At 37.1% G+C, this 23,119-nt stretch overlaps 1 protein-coding gene across 1 annotated transcript in view; it reads left to right on the forward strand.

Annotated features, from left to right (window-relative positions):
* Positions 1–23,119, forward strand: part of LOC150081868 (uncharacterized) — a 103,763-nt gene that overhangs the window by 17,671 nt on the left and 62,973 nt on the right. Inside the window, exon 4 of the mRNA XM_090379774.1 lies at positions 21,771–21,899. Within this exon, the coding sequence (XP_090235900.1) occupies positions 21,771–21,899 (129 nt within the window). The remainder of the gene's footprint in view (positions 1–21,770; positions 21,900–23,119) is intronic.

The following is a 23,119-nucleotide window of genomic DNA, read 5'->3' on the forward strand; positions in this document are numbered from 1 at the left end:
TATCATTTCCCTTCTAATTGATGCATTTAAAACAGACTGCTGTGTGCAGAGTATAATTATGTTGCTCTGCATTTGATTACTGTTTTTAGCTATTTCTTGCCACATTCTTATATGACAGATCACTTAATAGTGAATTTTCTGAGATGTCCTTTTATCAGCTTCATGCACAAGTAAATGAAAATTATTGACAAAATAAGCACTTCAGTCCAAATGGAGTGTAAACTGTCTTTAATTTAAACAGCCACAGTCATGTATTTTATATATATGTGTGTGTGTGTGTGTGTGTGTGTGTGTGTGTGTGTGTGTGTGTGTGTGTGTGTGTATATATAGATATATATATATATATAATACTTTAGAAGATGAAATGCAAAAGGCATAATTTCTTATGGGTTTAGGTAATTAACTATATAATATCGGTGTAGATACACCATAGTTTACCCATAAATTTGAACTACATATGTAGTGTAAAAGGCATCGTTTTAATTGTATCTCATGTGGTTGCCTTCCCAACGAGATAGCTGGTATTGCATTATTTCAAATAAATAATGCTTCTCTAGTAGAGAAGACTGCTGTTATTTATTTTCAGTGGATACCACCACCCAGACGATCGTTTTGAAACTATTTGGCTTCATCATCAGTGAGTGGGCAGGTACCCTGGTAATGCAACATACCATCACAGTTGCGAAGTTGCGCAAATGGTCGTCTAGGTGGTGGTAATCACCAAAAATAAATAACAGCAGTCTTCTCTGCTAGTGAAGCGTTATTTATTTGAAGTAGTGCAATACCAGCTATCTCATTGTGAAAGCAACCACAATATGAGATACAATTAAAATGATGCCTTTTTACACTACACACTACATACGTAGTTCAAATTTATGGGTAAACTATGGTGTATATACACCGATATTATATAGTTAGATATATATATATAATACGAATTGAACATATGAAAGGGATAAAAATTATGCCTAAGAAAGAAATAAAAACAACAGATAATCACAAATGTAAGTGGCAGCATAAAGCAAAATCCAACAACACATTGTGTAAACTATAAAGAAATATAAATCAGGAAAAAAGTGAAAGAGCAAAAAAACAGATAAATAACCAGAACAGAAGGGGAATGAAGATGTGTGGTAGGAAAATATGTATAAAAATTTTGAAATATAAAGCCAAATTAATATGCCAATAATGCCAAATTAATATGCCAATAATGCCAAATTTAGACTGTCGCCCACTGGTTAACACAGAGGCCAAAATGATGTTAAATATCAGTATTTAACAACGAGTGGCTAATGTTGAGTATTACGTTAGTCACTCCCCGGCTAACGTAATACTCAAATTATAGAAAAAAACATAATAAACCTACCACTAAAGAAAATAGAGTTAAGACGAACCACAAGAAACAAATAAAAACAACTGTTTTATCCATTTCCATCAGAGGGCCGCTGGACTCAACAATTGTGAATATTATGGCATTTTAAACGCAGTGCAAATTACTGCAACCTGCCGGAGCAATAAAATAATGTCACTGAGGCCCTAATGTAGTAACAGAAAAAATCAGGAAAGAATAAAGCACTCCTCACCGATAAAACCAGATTACCACAAGAATGAAGAAATGAGGTTGATACCCAGAAATATAAACCAATTATAGAGAAAAGTATGAGTAGTGCAAAACAAAGGAATTAACACACACTACACGCAGGAGAAAAAAAAAAGAATATCACAAACTTAAGTGGCTGCTTAGCATATCCAACAATACGTTGTGTAACCTATAATAATAAATAATATACTTAATTTAATTTGCAAATTAAAAGATGAAAATCTCAAAGAAGGATTTTCTTTGGGCCTCAAATCAAGAAACAGCTCAAATATGATGTATTTGAAAATATCTACAGGGTGCAATAGCAGCTTGGCAGTTGTTTAATGCAGTTGTGCATGGATTGCTTGGAAGAAGGAAAGAAGATACAGCCACTCCCCGGCTAATGTAATACTCAACTTATAGAAATTCGATTTTACGTAAATTTTTGCCAGCCGGTGCAAACTTAAAAAAATCGTGGAAATGTATTTTGCATCCCATAAAAATAAATGGAGGTATCGTGAAAATATTGCAATGTGAACTCAATAATACATTATTTTTTTTTTTTTTGGTAATTCATTCCAAGACCTTGAAAGTTGAAATTTTCGCTATATAACTAAGCTATTTATCTCTCTAAAGAGTCATTTTTAAAATAGAAATTGCACTACACTTTCAGTGCACATATAAAAGAGCATGTTATAGGATCAATGCATTTAAAATCAACAGTGATCACAAAACAGCATTCAGGTGCTATATCGAACATGGAAAAGCTATTAATAATATATATGGAAAATCAGATTCAGAAGCGAGTGCCCCTGAGTCCAATGTCCATTCAAGAAAAAGCAAGAAGTATTTATGAAGATATTAAGGATAAGTACAGCGAACCCCAAGCCAAGTTCATGGCAAGCAACAGGTGGTTTAATAGGTTAAGCATCATGCTGGTTTCCAAAACTTTAAAGTATGCAGTGAAGTCGCCAGTTCCGATTTTGCTGCTGCAGAGGAATTTTGCGATGTTTTGGAAAAAACCCCTTCTAAATCTCCACAGCCCTCAACTTCCGCAGCTGCATGGTTATCAGCTGTAGGGTTAATTAATAACCATGCTTGAAAGGTAAAACTTGCTGATGTTATGCCTGTCTCCTCTCTCTTTTTGTAATTTTAAATTTTGAATTTTTGTAATTTTTCCTGTGCACGAGATAAAAAAAATGAATAAATAATTCTATATACATGTTCATCGAACATTTCTTTTTTGCTTCAATCACATTTGCGAGTGATGCATAAGCATTTAGGGAAATTCCAACTTACATAGAGTTCCGTGGAATGCATCCCTTGCATAAGTCGTGGAGTGGCTCTAATTATGAATTTCTAGTGTCAACTTAATTCAATGTTATAAAGATGGGCTGTTGAATGTTTTTGAAAATTCGTTTCATTCCCATCTCAGTTTTTTCTTAAAAATTTGGGTGATGTAAGTGACGTGCTGGAAAATATTTGGCAGCTCCAGCAAACTCTAAGGGTTTCATACATTTTTGTCATTTTATTCACTTAATTGGCATATTAATTTATTTTCTAGAAGTATCTTTATAGTCCTATTCATGCTCCTTCGTTTATTTTGAATTCAGCTAGAGATTTTGTAGGCTACTATTTAGTATCCATAGAATCTTGTATCGTTTGAAACTTGCTGCCATTGTTATAGCATATTAGATTGATACGGAATAGCGTAACATATATCTCACACTTGATAGCGCAAGGTAGAACTTAAAACTAAATAGCGTAATACGTTGCACTGTATTAGGAATCTGTTAGCTTAGTGCAGTACTGTCAATTTTCAATTAAATTTATTAATCTTATTAATTTTTGTTGTTAATTCAATTGTATTTAAATTGAAATCATTCCCCAGACTAGAGCAGCAAAGCAACGAGCACAAAGTGGCATAAGTGCTGTGGCTCAGGGGAGAACAGAAGGGGCAGTTCAACTCATCACAGTCTAAAAAAATGCGTGAAATGTGTGTGTGGATCTTTATGGAACAGGACATGATCTAGTCAAGGAGGATGTCTTTGTGTATGTGCGCTAGGTGTGTGTGCAGAGAGTGTGAAGGAATTAGGCACCAACTCAGCATTGTGATGGATGTCTATGAGAGTTTGAGGTGTAGGGTAGATGCTCTCAAAGGAATTAAAATGGGGGGACCCATAAAACTCTCAGCTGCCCAACTCAATTCCAGAGCTCATTCTTGTGCATCAGGCAACAATGGCAATCTTCAGGAATGCACTGGTCCCAAAGGATCTAGTGGTCGGTGACTCAATTGTCAGGGAAATGGGAAATATATTGCACAAAAAGGATAGGTGGATTAGGACCAAGGTAAGTCTGCTGGGGCAGAAGTTGATGATGTAGAGCAGCAGATATCATCTTTCAAGGGCACAAAAGGTGATATTGTTGTACATGTTGAAACTAATGACATTAAATGTAGGAAATCTGCAAACTTACTTAACAAGTACAGTTCAGTGTTCAAAAAAAGTCACGAGTTAGGGTTAAATTTGAAAGTGTCTGCAATTTTGCGCAGACATGGTAGGAGGGAGTATATGATGAGAGCGTTACCAATCAAGTCATCCCTGTAGAGATTGTAAGAGGCTCATGGGATAGAAATTTTCTCAGCGTGGTCTGTGCTTGTTAACAGAACAGATTACAGGAATGGGATACATTTTTTTTTTTTCTTTTTTTTTATTAAAACCCCAAGCATGAGAGGTATTAGAACCTATAGTACTTAACCGTGCTTGGGTTGGAGGTTAAGAAGACGAAAGAAGATATTTGTTGACATTAGACTTGAACTTCTGTAGACTGTAATTTTCAGGAAATATGTATGAAGGAAGGCTGTTAAAGAAAACGGCAAATGAATGAATAAATGAGGAAGATGAAAAGTTGGTTCTGTGAGTTTGAAGTTGGACAGTAAATGTTGGCTGGTGGCAGCACGTGTTTGGACTGTTTTGAAAGAGAGAGCAGGAATTATAGAAGCCAATTCAGAAGAACAGTGCCATGGAAGTATCCGTAGAAACAGTACATATATGAGACAGCGAGTGGAGAGACTCTGTTAGAGATGAGTCATTAATTAACCTAACTGCCCTATTCTGAATGTAATCTAGAAGCCTGAGAGAGGTTTTGGGGGCACTGCCCCAGATGTGGGAACAATATTCCATGGTAGGGCGGATTTGCGATTTGTACAGAGTGAACAGCTGTTTGGAAGAAAATTAACACCGACAGTGAAAGAGAAAACAAAGATTTTTATAGATGCAGAGGAAGCAATATTTGTAGCCGACCGGGCTAGCCGAGTGGGTAAAGTACCTGCCCGGCAACCCAAAGGTCGCGGGTTCGATTCCCGCCTTGGGCTTGGATCAAAGTACTTCAAAAACCTTGGGAGGTGCAATATGGCCACAGAAGCCGATGCGCCAACAACTACCAAATCAAAAAAAAAAAAAAAAGAAGCAATATTTGTAATGTGCTTGTGCCAAGAGAGAGATTAGAAGTCAGGGTAATCCCCAAAAGGGATATATCATCTTGCCTAGAAATTAGAGTGTTACCAAAGATAAGCATAGGAGAAGAAGAATCCTTTTTTGCAAGATAGGAGACAAGACTGAGTTTTAGAACTCAGTTGAAATCAACTAAGTTGTCTTTGCCACACTGGAGATCGGCATTTAAAGAATTGGTAGTTGATATTCGAGAAGTTGAAGCTGATTGAGCAGGGCAAGCTTTCTCAAACTGATTTCCAGGCAATGGAAGAAGGTTATTAATATACAAGAGGAAAAGAGTGGGGGGAAAGAACTGAACCTTAGGGGACACCAGCATTAATGGAGAAGTTAGAAGACAGAGAGCCATCTACCATCACCCTCAGTGAGCAATCAGAAAGGAAACTCTATAATGAATTATAAAAAACAATAGGTAAACCATAAGATGGAGCTTGTTTAAATGACCTTTATGCCAAACTTAATTGAAAGCCTTTGAGATGTCAAGAGCAACTGCCTGTGTTTCACCGAACTTTTCCATTAATTTGTCCATAAACGGGTAGCATAAGCCAAAATATCACCAGTGGATCGACACTGATGGAATCCATACTGGTGATCGTTGATCAGACGGAAGCTTTCTAGGTAGTTTAAGAGTTGGCAGTTAATTGATTTCTCCATTACTTTAGAAAGAGGTATTAAGAGTAGGAGACCGGCAGAATTACTTAACAGGTACAGGTCACTGTTGAAAAAAAGCCGTGAATTAGGGTTGACTTTGAAAGTGTCTGCAATTCTGCCCAGACACGATAGGAGGGAGTATATGATGAGAGCCTTGTCGATCAATTCGGCCCTGGAAAGATTGTGCAAGGCTCAAGGGGTAGAATTTTTTTCAGCCTGGTCTGTACTTGTTAACAGGCGAGACTGCTTCTACAGGGATGGGATACACTTAAATAGAAAGAGTGCAAGAATATTTGCTGATGCTATCGAGGCAGTGTTAGGTGGGTTGGAAAACTAGCTTGGGGGGATATAAGGACTAATATATTAACAGTAGCCACTGGCAGAGGTGAAAGTGATTCTTGCACTGCTTCTATTGGAATGAGCAGCAGCCTGGAAAATAAGATTCAGGTTATTTCAGAGACTGCTGGGAGTCGTTGCGGTACAAGTAAACACATGTGTTGTGGTAGGGTAGCTAAGAATAGGAACAGGTGTATGTATACTTGCGTGTACACCAATGCTAGGAGTTTGGTAAGTAAATTTGATGAATTTGAAGTATTGCTCAAAACATCAAAGGCAGATATTGTTGGGATATCAGAGACATGTTGTCACACAGATATATGGAATGCAGAACTGGAATTTGGGGAGTACAATGTGTACAGAAAGGATAGACAGGATATATAGATAGGAAGGGAGGAGGGGTTATACTATTAGTTAAGAAACACATAAAATCCAAGGAAGTGAAGCCAGTTGACATTGCTGGACAGTGCAGTGTCGAGTCGGTTTGGTGTGACATAAGCATTGGGAGATCAAAATTGAGTAGGAGTGTGCTATGAGCCTAATGTCTCTGATGAATATAATAAGAAATTGTACAGGGAAATAGTGCGCCAGTAAATCAGAGAGTCTTATAATGGAGGATTTTAATTTCCCAGATATTGACTGGAATTTGTGGGTTGGGCACTCACACACTAGCAAGGCTTTTGTGGATTTATTGGATGATTGTTTTCTACATCAGCATGTTCGGGAGGAAACTAGAGGGAGTAATACTCTTGATTTGATTATCAGTAGTGATTCTTCATGCATTAAGAATCTGCAGATAAATGAACCACTAGGTGGCAGTGATCACAGTGTGCTGAAGTGGGATTTACTCAGAAAGGTGACTACCATCAGGGGTAAAGGGAAGGGTTTTTGCTTTCGTAAAGGTGACTACGATGGTCTGAGACAGTATTTAAATTCTATACAGTGGGATCAACTGATGATGTTACCAACAGCAAATTCAAAATGGGAAGCATTCAAAGAACTTATCTTGGAAGCTACTAGGCTTTACATACCAACTAAGAAATATTGTTCAAGGTTTAGGCCTAAGTGGATGTCAGATGAACTAATGAGACATATGGCAGAGAGGAAAAATGCATGGGATACATACAAATTAACACGTGACACTGAAACCTATGATAGATACAAGTTGATCTGTAACCAAGTTACAAAGGAAGTTAGGCAGGCGAAGGCAGATTACGAGAAATCTTTGGCAAGGGATGCAAAGAAAAACAGCAAAGAGTTCTTTACTTATGTAAACTCTAGAAGGAAGGGGATGAATCAAATTGGTCCATGTGATATCGATGGTTCGACTGTTGATGATCCTGCTCAGATAGAAAACAAACTGAATGAGTATTTTGCATCTACATTCACACATAAGGAATTATTAAGGTTTGAAAATGGCAGAAGGTTATCAAATTGTAGCAGGATACTTAATGATTTTGTAATAACTAAGAGCAAAGTGGAGGAGAAATTGTTGAAGTGAAACATAAGAAAAGCACCTGGGGTGGATGGGATCTATCCAGTTATATTAATGGTGGCAGCAAAGGTAGTAAACAAACCCTTAGCCATAATTATGAGAGTTTCTTGGACTCAGCGGAGGTACCCATTGACTGAAGATGTGCAAATATGACCCCAATTCACAAAGGAGGATCAAAGGCTGACACAAGTAATTATAGACCTGTGAGTTTAACTTCTGTTCCAGGAAAATTAATGGGGGCACTGGTTAAAGAAGCACTGCAGGATCATCTAGACAAGACTTCAGTTATAGCTCGGACACAGGATGGTTTTGTTAAACGAAAGTCTTGCCTGACCAATTTGATTGGATACTATGATGCATTCACAAAAGAACTTGGATGCAGGGAATAACTTTGATATTATATATTTGGATCTTAGAAAGGCTTTTGATACTGTTGCACATGGAAGATTGCTGAATGTACAAATTGGAGCAGTGTGGCATTGGAGGCAAATTGCTGCTATGGATAAAGGGGTGGTCGAGGGTGAGAAGACAGAGAATGGTAATCAGTGGGCACTGCTCATCGTGGACTGCTGTTATTAGTCGAGTCCCTCAGGGTTCAGTGTTGGGTCCATTATTGTTTTCTGTATTTATAAATAATATTGATGATGGTATATCAAGTTTGCGGACGATACAAAGTTTGGCAGTGTTGTTAAGGACACTACTGACGCTATGCTGCTGCAACAGGATCTGGAAAGGTTGAGCAGATGGGCTGAGAAGTGGAAAATGAAGTTTGACATTGACAAATGTAAAGTACTACATATGGGAAACAGCAACCCGAGAGCAACGTATCAACTCTGTGGTACTACACTGACAGTGGTAGAGAATGAAAAGGACCTGAGGGTAATTGTGTAGGCAGATATGAAGTTCTGTGAGCAGTGCAGAAGGGCTGCAAAAGTAGCTCATGGTGTCTTGTCAATGATATACAGGAATTTTTCTAGCAGGGATAAGGAGGTGATTATTCCCTTGTATAAGGCAATGGTCAGGCCACACCTTGAGTACTGTATACGGGTCTGGAGGCCTCATTTCAAGAAGGATGTAGAGCTTCTGGAACGAGTAAAAAGAAGGGCAACAAGATTAGTGAATGGAACAAAGGATTGCTCTTAGGAAGAAAGGCTTAAGTTTTGCAATTACAGTGTCCGGAGACTAGGCACCGGTGAGGTGATCTGATAGAGGTGTATAAAGCCCTGAATGGTTTGAGCATGCTTAATGCCGATGGGATTCTTCGATGAGAGAACATAAATTCCTCTTGTTCAGAATAATCACCTGAGAGAACATAAATTCAGATTCAGGAAGACAGATGTAGGATAGATGTGCGTAAATTTGCCTTTAGCCAGCGGGTAGTTGGTTGGTGGAACAGACTTCCATCCCTTGTTGCGGAAGTTGATAGCCTAAATAAATTTAAGGCTCAGCTGGACAGGTATTTTGAACGAACAGAGGGGTGAAGTGGAAGTTTTTTTTTTTTTTTTTTTGGTTGATGCTGCATAAGCTTGCTTTCTTGCATCATATGCCTATGCTAATGCTAAGAGTAGAAATAATTGCAATGGGACGATAATTGGATGGGAGGGATTTGTCACCCTTTTCAGGAACTGGCTGGATATGAGCAAATTTCCAAGTCAGAAGGAAAAACACCTTTTTTGGAATAAGAAAGTGAAAAAAGGCAGCAAAGAACAGGAGTAAGTTTTGAGAACTTACTCCTGTTTTCACGGGTTTTGAGAACAAGTGGAGAAATACTATCAGGAACTGGAGTTTTCTTAGCATCAAGATTCGCCAAAATCCTTCTGACATCCTTTTGATGGAAGACCACAGGAGGCATTGAATGGAGATTGTTGGGTATTGTAGGAGGTGTTTTGCCAAGATCATTAATACATGAGTTGGAAGAAAAATGGGATGCTAACAGGTCAGCTTTATCCTTGGCTGAAGTGACAACAGAACCATCTGGGTTTGACAGAGGCAATAGGAGAAATGGGCAAAAGTTGCAGCCATATAGTTTTGGGAAGAGACCAGAATGCTCGGTTACCATTAGGGCAAGAAGCAAGTTTTCTACTTTTAGCCTGTTCAAAATCTAGTTTGGACTGATTAATAACTGCTTTACAATTGTTGTGAGCTTTGATGTAGGAAGAAAATGAAACTGAAGAATTGGAAACAAGCCAATTACGATATGCAATGTTCTTCTCTTGAACAGCCTTAGCACATTTATTGGAAAACTAAGGTTTAGATAAAGGGCACTATTTTAAAGTGGAGTATGGAATAAAGGATTACATTCCGACAAAAATAATTTCACTGACACAATCTGAGCAAACGTTGACATCAGAATTTTTCGAAACAGTAATCCGACCAAGGAAAAGATGAAAAGAAATCTCGCAGGTCATCCCATTTTGCATTCTTGTAATGCCAAACAACACGAGGTTCAGAATAGCCATGAGATAAAGGCCCCATTGGAGAAGAAACAATCACCAAGTTGTGATCTGAGGTGCCTAAAGGACCACTTACTTCAATCGTGTACTTAGAGGGGTTGTTTGTGAGAAAAAGATCAAGCATGTTGGGTGTATGGTTATGATTGTCCGGTATTCTGTTTGGTAAATGAACAATCTATGCGAGGTAATTAGTAATTGCAAAAGCCTCAGCATCTCGATCAGCTGGGTTGGTGTAACTAGAAAACGGAAGCTAGCTGAAGTTGTGAACTTTAAAATTACCAAGGAAAATTACGTCACTGTTAGGAAAGTTGGACTGGAGAAAGTTAAGTTGCAAAGAGAGGAAGTCAAAGAGCTCCAAGTGATTAGTGGAGTTGGGAGAACAGTAGAGACAACAGATGAATTTGACACAATGAGGTAGAGAGATTTTAAGCCAGAGAAGATCAAAAAGAGGAGATTCCAAATTACTAAGTCTCTGACAGGGAATATCAGAAGGGACATATACACAAATACCACCTTTGAGGTGAAAGGAATCATCCAGCGAATAATTTGGGCAACTGAGATTCTGTCGGAAAAAGTACATGGAGTTTTGCAGACCTCAAGTGGAAATGGACATCGTAGAGATTAGAACCAAGACCACGTATATTTGTGAAATGAACTAGGAAGTGTTTTTTGAGGGTTGGATCATTTTACAGATAAGCTTACTCTATTAGTTTGATAATTCATGGTGTATTCAATAGCAAGAAAAATGGGGGGGGGGACATGCTGTATGAAGTAACGAAATTTTTGGATATGGTGTGCACATGATATGAATATACCCAGATCATTGACATAATGTGGCCTCAACAATGCTCCCCCACGTACACACACACACACACTACTCTGACCTCTGACTCCCTCCAGTCACTATCTGGCAGAGTAGTGCTGCAAGATTATACACTAGCTGATCTGGAAGCCTCCTAGAGAGTTACCAATAGTTTCAATCCAGTGTACTAACTAGATCTGCAATTCACCAAGGGGGATCAAAGTGGTCACGAGAAATTAGACCTATTAATTTAACTTCTGTTCCAGAGAAAATAATGGAGTCACTAGTTAAAGAAGGGTCATTATTATACAAGACTGCAGTAATAATTTGGATACAGCATGGGTTTGTTAAGGGGAAGTTTTGTCTGGCCAGTTTGATTGGATACTATGATGTGGTCACAAAGGAACTGGATGTAAAAAATAAATTTTGATATCATATACTTGGATTTCAGGAAAGCTTTTGATACTGTTGCACATGGAACATGGAAGACTACTGTACAGATTGAAACAGTATTTCAATTGAGTGCAAGTTGCTACAATGGATAAAAGGAGGGTTGAGTGGGAGAAGACAGAGTGGTAATCAATGGACACTGCTCTTTGTGGACTGTTAATATAGTGGTGTCCTCCGTGGTTTGGTGCTAGAGCCATTCTTGTTTTGTATATTTATCGATGAAGGTATATCAGGCTTAATGTCCAAGTTTGCAGATGATACAAACATTGGCAGGGTTGTTAATGACAGTATGCTACTGCAAGAGGATCTAGAATAAGTTAGGCAGATGGGCTGAGAAGTGATAACTGAAGTTAACATTGATAAATGCAAAGTACTGCATATTGGTAGCAGTAACCCTGGAGAAACATTCCAACTGTGTGGTACTACACTCAGGTTGGTGCAGAATGAAAAAGACCTGGAGATTATTGTGCAGTTAGATATGAAGTTTCTGAGCAGTGGATACAGGATGCCAGTGTAGATCATGAGATCTTGTCAATGATATACAGAAATTTTGCTAGTAGGATTATGGAGGTGATTATCTCCCTGTATAATGCAATGGTCAGGCCACACCTTGAGTAATGCATACTGGTCTGGAGGCCTCATTTTAGGAGGGATGTAGAGTTGCTAGAACAAGTACAGAGAAGGACAAAAAGATTGGTGAATGGAACAAAGGGTTACTGTTACCACGAAAGGCTTAAGTTCAGCAAATTGCAACATCTGGAGAGTAGGCACCTGTGAGGTGAACTGATTAAGGTGTATAAGGCCTTGTATAATTTGAGCAGGCTCAATGCTGATGGGATTTTTCCACTTGCTCAGATTATGAACCTGAGGGTTATAAACTCAACTTGAGTAAACACAGTTGAAGAATAGAAGTGTCAAAATTTGCCTTTAACCAGCGGCTAGTTGATTGCTAGAACAAACTTCCATCTGTTATTGTGCAAGTTGATAGCCTAAATAAATTTCAGGTAGAATTGGACACACTGTTGGGGCGAATGGATGGGTGAAATGGGAAGGGGTTTTTTTTTTTTTTTTCACTGATGCTATAAGCTTACTTTCTTGCATCATATGCCTCTGCTAATGCTAATAAGCAAGGGGAATGCTTTAATCAAGACATATCCATGATGGAAAAGTAGTATTGAGGTTACCAAGATGCTGCCATGATGGAGATTTCTTAAGAGAGAAAGTAAAATGGGCTATTAGAAAAACTCTGAGTGACAAACATCTCTAAGGAAATAGAAAATGTTGGCATTCATGGAACTCACTTGGTAGATGGAACCCAAATTGTACAGAATTGTTTTTAATGCATTATTTATGTAATTAAAGTCTTTTAAAATGAATACAATTCATTTTTAAAATATCATGTATATTATTGTGACTTCAAATTGATTATTCATTCAATGGGTGCCGGGTATCGCATCGGGTGCCGTAACCAGGCTTTTAGTTCATCCCACAGCACCAGTTCTGCTTACCAAAGGTGGCCCACTGGGCACTCACATCCTTTCGTCCAGGCTTCAAGTCAAGCAAGCCGGACTTCTCACCCATTTATAGTTTGAGAATAGGTTGAGGTCGTTTCAGCCCCAAGGCTTCTAATTATTCGCTTTACCGGATGAGACTGATTCCCTCGAGCGCCATCTATCCTGAGGGAAACTTTGGAGGGAATGGCTAAATTCAGTATATCTTTCAGTGGGGGTGTAATAGAGATATAATTTTTGTGTTTTTGGAATCAGCGGATTAATTTTCTTCATAATCTGTAGGTTTTGCTTCACAAGGGGGGGGGGAAGGAAATTAGCTAGTGTTATGTGAGAGTTATCTCAACACTAATTTATTTTATTATTATTATGTTTTTTTTTTTTTTTTTTTTTCTTGCATGACACTGTAGGTATTCCAGTTTAAACTCTATGTTAATTGCTTTAAGTGTTTTTGCATTTATTTTTCCATATATTCACTATCCCTTTGTATATATTTTTTCCCGTTGCTGAACTGCAGCTTGCATCTCTTCTCATAAATGTATCTCCAATGGATACTTCTTCATGGCCATAGTGATGGTTTCGTCATCAGCAATATATTCTCCATGAATGCCAAATAGATAAATCTGATAGTACACAGGTGAAGTCTATGGAGATATGGCCATATGGTCCATTACAATTCATGTAATGGACCATTTGGTTTCTTGTGTATTTCCACACACTGAACAGAATTGATCTTGTATCCGTATTCAAGAAATCTACAAGGATAACCACCCTCTTTTCCCAAAAAATGGAAAACAGTTTTTCCAGCAGATGGCTGAGTCTTGAATTTCTTCTTTATTGGTGAATCCTTGTTTCATCACTTCATAGACTGCATATTTGATTCCAGGTCATTTTGGTGTTCCTAGGTCTCAGCTTTGGTGATGATGCTGTCAAGGAAATTGTTGCCCATGGTCTCTTATTGCTTCAGAAGCTCAGTACAAGCTTGCATTCTCTGCTTCTTGTGATCTGGTGTTGGCATTTGTGGAATTTGCTTGGCAGATGGAACCTAAATTGTGCAGAATTGTTTTTAATGCATTAAACCTTACATTCATTCTTCCACACATTTCTTGGGTTTTTATTGCTTTAGTCTCATGAATCAGTTTATCTACTAATTTTATCCTAATTTCTTGTCATTGTTAAATTGCAATGATGGTGTGACCTTGAAATGTCCTTCAAACCATCACTGACATGCCAAATCCACAGCCCATCTATGCCAACAAATATACAGCCACTCCCCGACTTACATTAGGATTGTGTTCCGTAGAACTCTACATAAGTCGGAATTTCGCTAAATGCTTTTGCAGCACTAGCAACTATGTATGCTGATTTTGATTGAAGCAAAAAATAAATGTTCGATGAATATGTAAATAGAATTATTTATTAAATTTTTTTTATCTCGTGCGCAGGAAAAATTTCAAAATTATAAAAATTACAAAAAGAGAGAGGAGACAGGCATAGCATCAGCAAGTTTTACCTTTTGAGCTTCATTGCCAGAATTAACTCTCCAGCTGATAAACACGCTGCTGCAGAAGTTGAGGGCTGTGCAGATTTAGAAAGGGTTTTTTCCAACTCATCACAAAATTTTTCTGCAGCCGCAGAATCGGCACTGGCAACTTCATCGCATACTTTAATGTTTTGGAAACCAGCACAATGCTTGAACCTATTAAACCACCCGTTGCTTGCCACGAATTTGGCTTGGGGTTCGCTGTACTTATCCTTAATATCTTCATAAATACTTGCTTTTTCTTGGATGGCCATTGGACTCAGGGGCACTTGCTTCTGAATCTGATTTTCCATCCATATTATTAATAGCTTTTCCATCTTCGATATAGCAACTGAACGCTATTTTGTGATCACTGTTGATTTTAAATGCATTGATCCTATAACATGCGCTTTTATACGTGCACTGTCCCTTAAAATAGTATTCACCGTTGAAGCAGCGAGACCTAATTCTGTGAAATAGATGACAAACTTTGTCCTGCTTCGTAGTTCTTAATTAATCATCTTCGTTTCTAAATTTGTTTCGTTTCATTTCCTAGCACTGCCAGCACTTACACTTTGCTTTGCTCCCTTTCCCTTCACAATTGTAATAAGTAAATAGGAATGTAGAGAAGATTCTGAAAATTTATTTATGTTTTTTTTATATGATTGAAGATTTCAGTGAAGGGGAACTCATTTCACCATAATACCGTAACTTAAAAACCCACAGAATTTCAGTTATCGGGATTACCGCAAATGCAATAAGATCGAGTTTATCTACCCGTTTATAACAGATTGTGCTAACAGAAAAGCCCAATAAACCGGAAAGTGCAAATTGTTTTTATTGTTTTATGGTAGTGCCTCCAGAAATGTGTTTTAAAAAATATCACAAAAGCATTCAAAATTGATTCTTATAACGGAACATATGATAATGATGAAAGTGTAGTGCAATTTCCATTATAAAAATGACCTTTTAGAGAGAGCTTAGTTATACAGCGAAAATTTCAACTTTAGAGGTCTTGGAATGAATTACCAAAAAAAAAAAAAAAAAATGTGTTATTGAGTTCACATTGCAATATTTTCATGATACCTCCATTTATTTTTATGGGATGCAAAATACATTTCCACGATTTTTTTAAGTTTGCACCGGCTGGCAAAAACTTATGTAAAGTTGAGGACTTCCTAAGTCCTCAACTTTACATAAGGACTTCAACTTTACATCCTAAGGACTTCCTAAGTCCTTATGTAAAGGACTTCCTAATTCATTTCACAAATATACGTGGTCTCAATTCTAATCTCAACGATGTCCATTTCCACTTGCAGTCTTCCAAACCCCATGTACATTTTCTGACTGAATCTCAGTTATCAGTTGATTCAACTACTGCTCATCTCAGAAGTCCAAATTATTTGCTGTATGATTCCTTTCGCCTCAAAGGTGGTACTTGTGCATATGTCCGTTCTGATATTCCCTGTCAGAGACTTGGCAATTTGGAATCTCCTCTCTTTGATCTTCTCTGGATTAAAATCTCTCTACCTCATTGTGTAAAATTCATCTGTTGTCTCTACCGTTCTCCCAACTCCACTAATCACTTGGAGCCCTTTGACTTCCTCTCTTTGCAACTTGACTTTCTCCAGTCCAACTTTCCTAACAGTGAGGTAATTTTCCTTGGTGATTTTAACGTTCACAACTCCAGCTGGCTTCCGTTTCTAGTCACACCGACCCAGCAGGTCGAGATGCTGAGGCGTTTGCAATTACTAATGACCTAGCACAGATTGTTCATTTACCTACAAGAATACCGGACAATCCTAATCATACAGCCAATACGCTTGATCTTTTTCTCACAAACAACCCTTCTAAGTACAAGGTTGAAGTGAGAGGTCCTTTAGGCACTTCAGATCACAACTTGGTGATTGCCTCTTCTCCAATGGAACCTTTATCTCATGGCTATTCCCAACCTCGTATTGTTTGGCATTACAAGAATGCAAAATGGGATGACCTGCGAGACTTCTTTTCTTCTTTTCCTTGGTCTGATTACTGTTTCAAAACTTCTGATGTCAACGTTTGCTCAGATCGTCTCAGTGAAATTATTCTTGCAGGAATGGAATCCTTTATCCCACACTCCACTTTAAAATCTCGTCCTTTATCTAAACCTTGGTTTTCCAATAAATGTGCTAAGGCTGTCAAAGAGAAGAACGTTGCATATCGTAATTGGCTTGTTTCTAATTCTTCAGTTTCATTTTCTGCCTACACCAAAGCTCGCAACAATTGTAAAGCAGTTATTAATCAGTCCAAACTAGAGTTTGAACAGGCTAAGAGTAGAAAACTTGCTTCTTGCCCTAATGGTAGCCGAGCATTCTGGTCTCTCGCCAAAGCTATTGGCCGCAACTTTTGCCCATCTCTGCTTCCACCTCTGTCCAAACCAGATGGTTCTGTTGTCACTTCAGCCAAGGATAAAGCTGACCTGCTAGCATCCCATTTTTCTTCCAGCTCATGTATTAATGAACTTGGTAAAACACCTCCCACCATTCCCAACACGGTCCATTCAATGCCTCCTGTGGTCTTCCGTCAAAAGGATATCAGAAGGATTTTGATGAATCTTGATGCTAAGAAAGCTCCAGGTCCTGATGGTATTTCTCCAGTTGTTCTCAAAATCTGTGCTCCTGAACTTACTCCTATTCTTTGCCGCCTTTTTTCACTTTCTTATTCCAAAGGCGTTTTTCCTTCTGCTTGGAAATTTGCTCATATCCAGCCAGTTCCTAAAAAGGGTGACAAATCCCTCCCATCCAATTATCGTCCATTGCAATTACTTCTACTCTTTCTAAAGTAATGGAGAAATCAATTAACCGCCAACTCTTAAACTACCTAGAAACCTTCCGTCTGATCAACGATCGCCAGTATGGATTCCGTCAGTGTTGATCCACTGGTGATATTCTGGCTTATGTTACCCATTTATGGACTAATTCAATGGAAAGGTTTGGTGAAACACAAGTAGTTGCTCTTGACATCTCAAAGGCTTTTGATCGTGTTTGGCATAAAGGTCTTCTAAACAAGCTTCCATCTTATGGTTTGCTAACTGTTTTTAGTAATTGGTTATCCAGTTTTCTCTCTGATCGCTCACTGAGGGTGATGGTAGATGGCTCTCTGTCTTCTAACTTCTCCACTAATGCCGGTGTCCCCCAAGGTTCAGTTCTTTCCCCCACTCTTTTCCTCTTGTATATCAATGACCTTCTTCCATTGACTGGAAATCCTATCCATAGTTTTGCCGATGATAGCACATTGCATTCAACTTTCCATTTTGAGAAACCTTGTCCAGCTCAATCAGCTTCAAGTTCTCGAAAATCTGCTGCCAATTCCTTAAATGCCGATCTTCAGGTAATTCTCCAGTGGGGCAAAGACAACTTAGTTGATTTCAACCCTTCTAAAACTCAATCTTGTCTTATATCTCGCAAAAAAGGATTCTTCTGCTCCTATGCTTATCTTTAGTGACACTCCGATTTCTAGGCAAAATGATATATCTCTTTTGGGGATTACCCTGACTTCTAATCTCTCTTGGCACAAGCACATTACAAATATTGCTTCCTCTGCATCTAAAAAACTTGGTTTTCTCTTTCGCTCTCGGCGTTACTTTTCTCCCAAACAGCTGCTCACTCTGTATAAATCGCAAATCCGCCCTGCCATGGAATATTGTTCCCACATCTGGGGTGGTGCCCCCAAAACCTCTCTCAGGCTTCTTGATTCCATTCAGAAGAGGGCAGTTAGGTTAATTAATGATTCATCTCTAACAGAGTCTCTCCACTCGCTGTCTCATAGACGCACTGTTTCTGCTGCATGCCTCTTCTACAGATACTTCCATGGGCACTGTTCTTCTGAATTGGCTTCTATAATTCCCGCTCTCTCTTTCAAAACAGTCCGAACACGTGCCACCACCAGCCAACATCCATTTACTGTCCAACTTCAAACCCACAGAACCAACTTTTCATCTTCCTCATTTATTCATTCAACTGCCGTTTTCTGGTACAACCTTCCTTCATACGTATTTCCTGAAAATTACAATCTACAGAAGTTCAAGTCCAATATCAACAAATATCTTCTTTCGTCTTCTCAACCTCCAACCCAAGCACGGTACTAAGTACTATAGGTTATAATACCTCTCGTGTTTGGGGTTCTCATAAAAAAAAAAAAAAAAAAAAAAAGTTGAATTTCCATAAGTCAAGTATTTACGTAAGCTGGGGAGTCTCTACCTATAAATATTTTGACACATCAGTCAGTCTCACTGGGCACAAAGTTCTCTGCATTCAGGAACTCAATAACATATCACTGCTTCGTATGATGTTGTCTTCCCTGTTCACAGATTATACAGCTTTGCCACCTAGAATGCAGTGTTGAAACTTGCAGGATATGGGCTGTAACATTTAAACTTTCACCTGGTGCAATTAAATTTTTTATACCATATTACACAAGCAGGGTAAAAAAAGTGGAGGCATTAATTTCAGAACAGCCTCTGCTGTTCTGAAATTAATGTATCCAGAATTACCCATGGAAAAGACATGTATCCAGAATTACCCATGGTAAAGCAGATTACTAACTTATCATTACTATAATAACTTGGTGGCATTGTTTTGATGACTGATTTATTAATTTCTGAATTATGTTTGGGTTAAGAAAATCTGTTTTTTGGTAAAATGCTTTTACTGTTTTGAAACAGTTTTGATAAAATGTTAATTTATATAGTAGATGTGTCTGGAAATGTGCTGTATAAATTAAGACTAATTTGCCATAAGAAATAAATCAATTTAACTTTCAAATGAAAGACAATTATAGATGTTTATTCATGTAAATTTGTCAAGTACCATATATTATTTTTAACTGCATATCTGTTGTGTAGAGAATGAAGTATCAACTGTTATACATTTATTCTTGGCAACTACAAGTTCTTATTTCGTGTTTTCATCTTTAATTCTTTCTGTTGTTGTTGCTATTGGATTTTCCAGTTTTTTGGTTTTTTTTAATTTAATGCCATCTTTCTTTTTTTCTTTTTTTTTATTTAATACATTTTTTTTTGTTTATTTAAAAAACATTGTTTCTTTTCAGAATTATTTTGTTTTATAAGACTTGAGGTGTGAGTAAATCAATAAGGCAGTTTTATAAATTTGTTACAATACAGAAAAATCTAAAGTTATAATTTATAATATGAAATTGTAAATGTTGAGAAATGTGCATAAATAAAAATTTAAAAATTGTGCTCTGTTGCCATTTTGCAGCTTCTTCTTGTCTCTCACTCATTCTCTGCTGTGTGATGCGCTGACCTACAGTTAAAAATAGCTAAATCTTTAGCTATTTTTAGTGAAATTCTCAAAATCGTAAATGAATGAAATCAATAAAATATATTTGCAATTCATCATGAAATTTGTATCATCACCAACTCTACTGAAGCAAAAACTAAACTGTCCTAAATTGGCAAATGGTATCTACTTTTTAGCCATGTTAAACTGAAAACATGTAAAGAAAAGTTCAAAAATTGAAAGATGACTGGACTTGGAGGATGTAGTAGTAGTAGTAGTATATGATGCAAGAAAGCAAGTGTATGAGCTTATGCAGCATCAGCCAAAAAAAAAAAAATCACACCATTCCCTCCAAATGCCTGTCCAGTTCCTCCTTAAATTTATTCAACCTATAACTTCCACAATGACAGATGGAAGTTTGTTCCGGCAATTAACCACCCGCTGGCTAAAGGCAAATTTCCACACATCTGTTCTACATCAGTGCTTTCTTAATTTGAATTTATACCCCCTTAAGTTCGTAATCTGAACATGTGGAAGGATCCCATCAGAATTCAGCGTGCTCAAAGGCTTTATACACCTCAATCAGATCACCACGCAGGTGCCTAGTCTCCAGCCACTGCAATTTGCAGAACTTTGCTCTCAGTTATTACAAAATCATTAAGTATCCTGCTACAATTTGATAACCTTCTGCCATTTTCAAACCTTAATAATTCCTCATGTGTGAATGTAGATGCAAAATACTCATTCAGTTTGTTTGCTATCTGAGCAGGATCATCAACAGTCGAACCATCGATGTCAAGTGGACCAATCAGATTCATCCCCTTCCTTTTAGAGTTTATATTAGTAAAGAAATCCTTGCTGTTTTTCTTTGCATCTTTTGCCGAGTATTTCTCGTAATCTGCCTTTGCCTGCCTAACCTCCTTTGTGACCTGATTACAGACTAGCTTATATCTTCCATAGGCTTCTGAGTCACTTGATAATTTATATGCATCCCATGCATTTTTCTTCTCTGTTACGAGTCTCATTAGGCGCCTCCGTAGCCAGGTGGGAAGGAGCAGCAGTGCGTAGCACACGCTTCTTGATTAGACCGGGGTTCAATCCCGTCACCACCAAATACGGAGGATGCGGAAAGGTCAGGGAATGACCACCGCATATCCAGAGCAATATGGCCTTAGTTGCTAATGCTCCTAAAAACCAAATAAACAAACAAACAAACAAACAGTCTCATTAGTTCATTTGATAACCATTTAGGCCTAAACCTTGAACACTATTTCTTAATAGGTATGAAACTTCTATTAGCATCCATGATTAATTCCTTGAATGCTTCCCACTTAGAATTTACTATTGGTAACATTGTCAGTTGATCCCACTGTACAGAATTTAAAAACTTTCTGAGACCACTGTGGTTGGGAGAGGATTAAGTGACAAGAACTTGATCAAAAGATTAACTCCTAGATTGCTACTTAGCTCTGCAGTTCCCCAGGAGGTTAAAATGCTAAGTAGTGAAAAGTGGAGACAACTTAAATGTTATTACTGTGATGATTCAGTACTACCCTGGGAAAGGGAATTAAGACATTTAGATCGAAATATAGTTCTTGACTTTCCTCTAAGTGAAAGAGAAAACCATGCAAAGTTTGGTTGCACTAACCCCAATAAACAGACAATTTCCAGATTATATATTATATACATGAAATTCTTTACAGTATTTCACTATTATATTTATAAAAATATATAAATAATTATATATGCTATTATAAATAAACAAATTTTATCAAAATAAGATTCAGAATTCTTTTATTTATTCAAAATGTAGAAAAAGTACACATGAAAAATTTGCAAGTAAAGATGAAAATAACAGCCAGTGAACATTACAGAGATTCTTATTTAAGCAGCATGATTTGTTTTTACATTCAATTTATTCTAAAGTGAAACACAGTTAATATAGTTTCCTTCAATGTCCAATTGAACTGCTATTTCAAAGTGACTCCTAAGAACTTATGATTCTTGCTTGACTCTTAAATTGTCCAGGTCTTCTATACAACAGTCTGAAGTAAAAACCTTTAAATTAACATTGTTAAATATATTCATGAATTAATGCACTTGCAAAATCTTTAAAAGTATATGTGCATTTAATAAGTTATTTGTTTTTATAAGGTTTTATTTTATTATTCTTTTAATTATTTTAGACAGTCCAGGATTCAGTAACAGTGAAGAGCTAAATAAGAAAGTGTCTCTTTTTGTTGGTGATATTACATGTTTGGAAATTGATGCAATTGTTAATGCAGCAAACAATTCCCTTATGGGTGGTGGAGGAGGCAAGTATTTAAGCTTTTACTTATAACTACTGAGGATCACTGAATTAATTAGACTTATTTGTTATTTAGTTTCTTTTCTTAGTTTTTATTTTGCACTTTTGCACTGTGATACATCACTTATTTATGACTATTGAAATTGCAAATGACAATTGCTGGATTGTTAAAATTGTTGAAAACTGTTAAATTACATAATGTGGTTGGGCAAGGTTTTAAAAATGTTTTAAAAATGCCATATAATTTTGTATGTGGGAATTTGTGATAGTTTAATTTATTTTTATGATAAATAAGCATTCAAGCGAAGAGGCATAAAGCATTCAAAAGTAGAACTTACTTAAAATTCTGATCTTCACTGTTATATTGAGAAATCTTCAAGTTTTTGGGAGTTAAAAAACAAACATAGACCTTATACCTTGAAAATACTGAATACTTCTTGTTTTACACTTTATAACATTATAAACACAGCCTTGTGATTTCATAATTCAGTAGCAATTTTTAAAAAGCATGTTTTAGTCTATCTGTATATGAGAGAGTTATATTATTAGTGTTATCAAAATGGAGAAAGGAAGCTGGCTTATATAGAAACAGTCAAAAAAAAAAAAGACACCCTGTACCATGTTAAGTGAGCCTTTTCCATCCAAATCATTTAAGAATGATTTAAATAACAAAAATATCAAAATAAGCACTGATGAATTACCTTTAAAAATGTCACACCTTAAAAATTAAACAAAAGTTCTAAAAAGGAGTCACAACGACTGAATAAGGTTAAAATTAAGTTCTATTAAGCTTTGTCAAACTAATTCAATCAAGATAAGTAAATTTAATAACAAATAAGCAATCAGAACAATGTAAAGAAATGGAAAGATAGAGGTAGCATTTCAAAGTGAAATGATAGTGTCATATGCTGAATCCTTATGTGCATCATTTATAAGAACATAATTTCCCTCTGAGCTTGTCTTGGCGCATTATAGCCTTAGTAGCTAATGCGCCAAAAAAATCCAAACAAACAAACAAACAATCCCTCTGAGCTGTGTTGTGACAATGCTGGCATTTTGTTCAGAAATACATTTCCTGATAGTGAAGTAAAAAAAAATATGGATGTGGAAGAAAATAATCAGCAGGCATTATTTGTGAGAAGTGAGAGACAGATGGGAAAAGAAGAGATAGTGATGGCCTTAAAAATATGACATTTTCAATTATTCTAGATAGCATTTATCAGAGTG

The sequence above is a fragment of the Mastigoproctus giganteus genome, chromosome 8 (assembly GCF_048544385.1).
Source record: "Mastigoproctus giganteus isolate SK-2022 chromosome 8, ASM4854438v1, whole genome shotgun sequence".
Lineage (NCBI taxonomy): Eukaryota > Metazoa > Arthropoda > Arachnida > Uropygi > Thelyphonidae > Mastigoproctus > Mastigoproctus giganteus.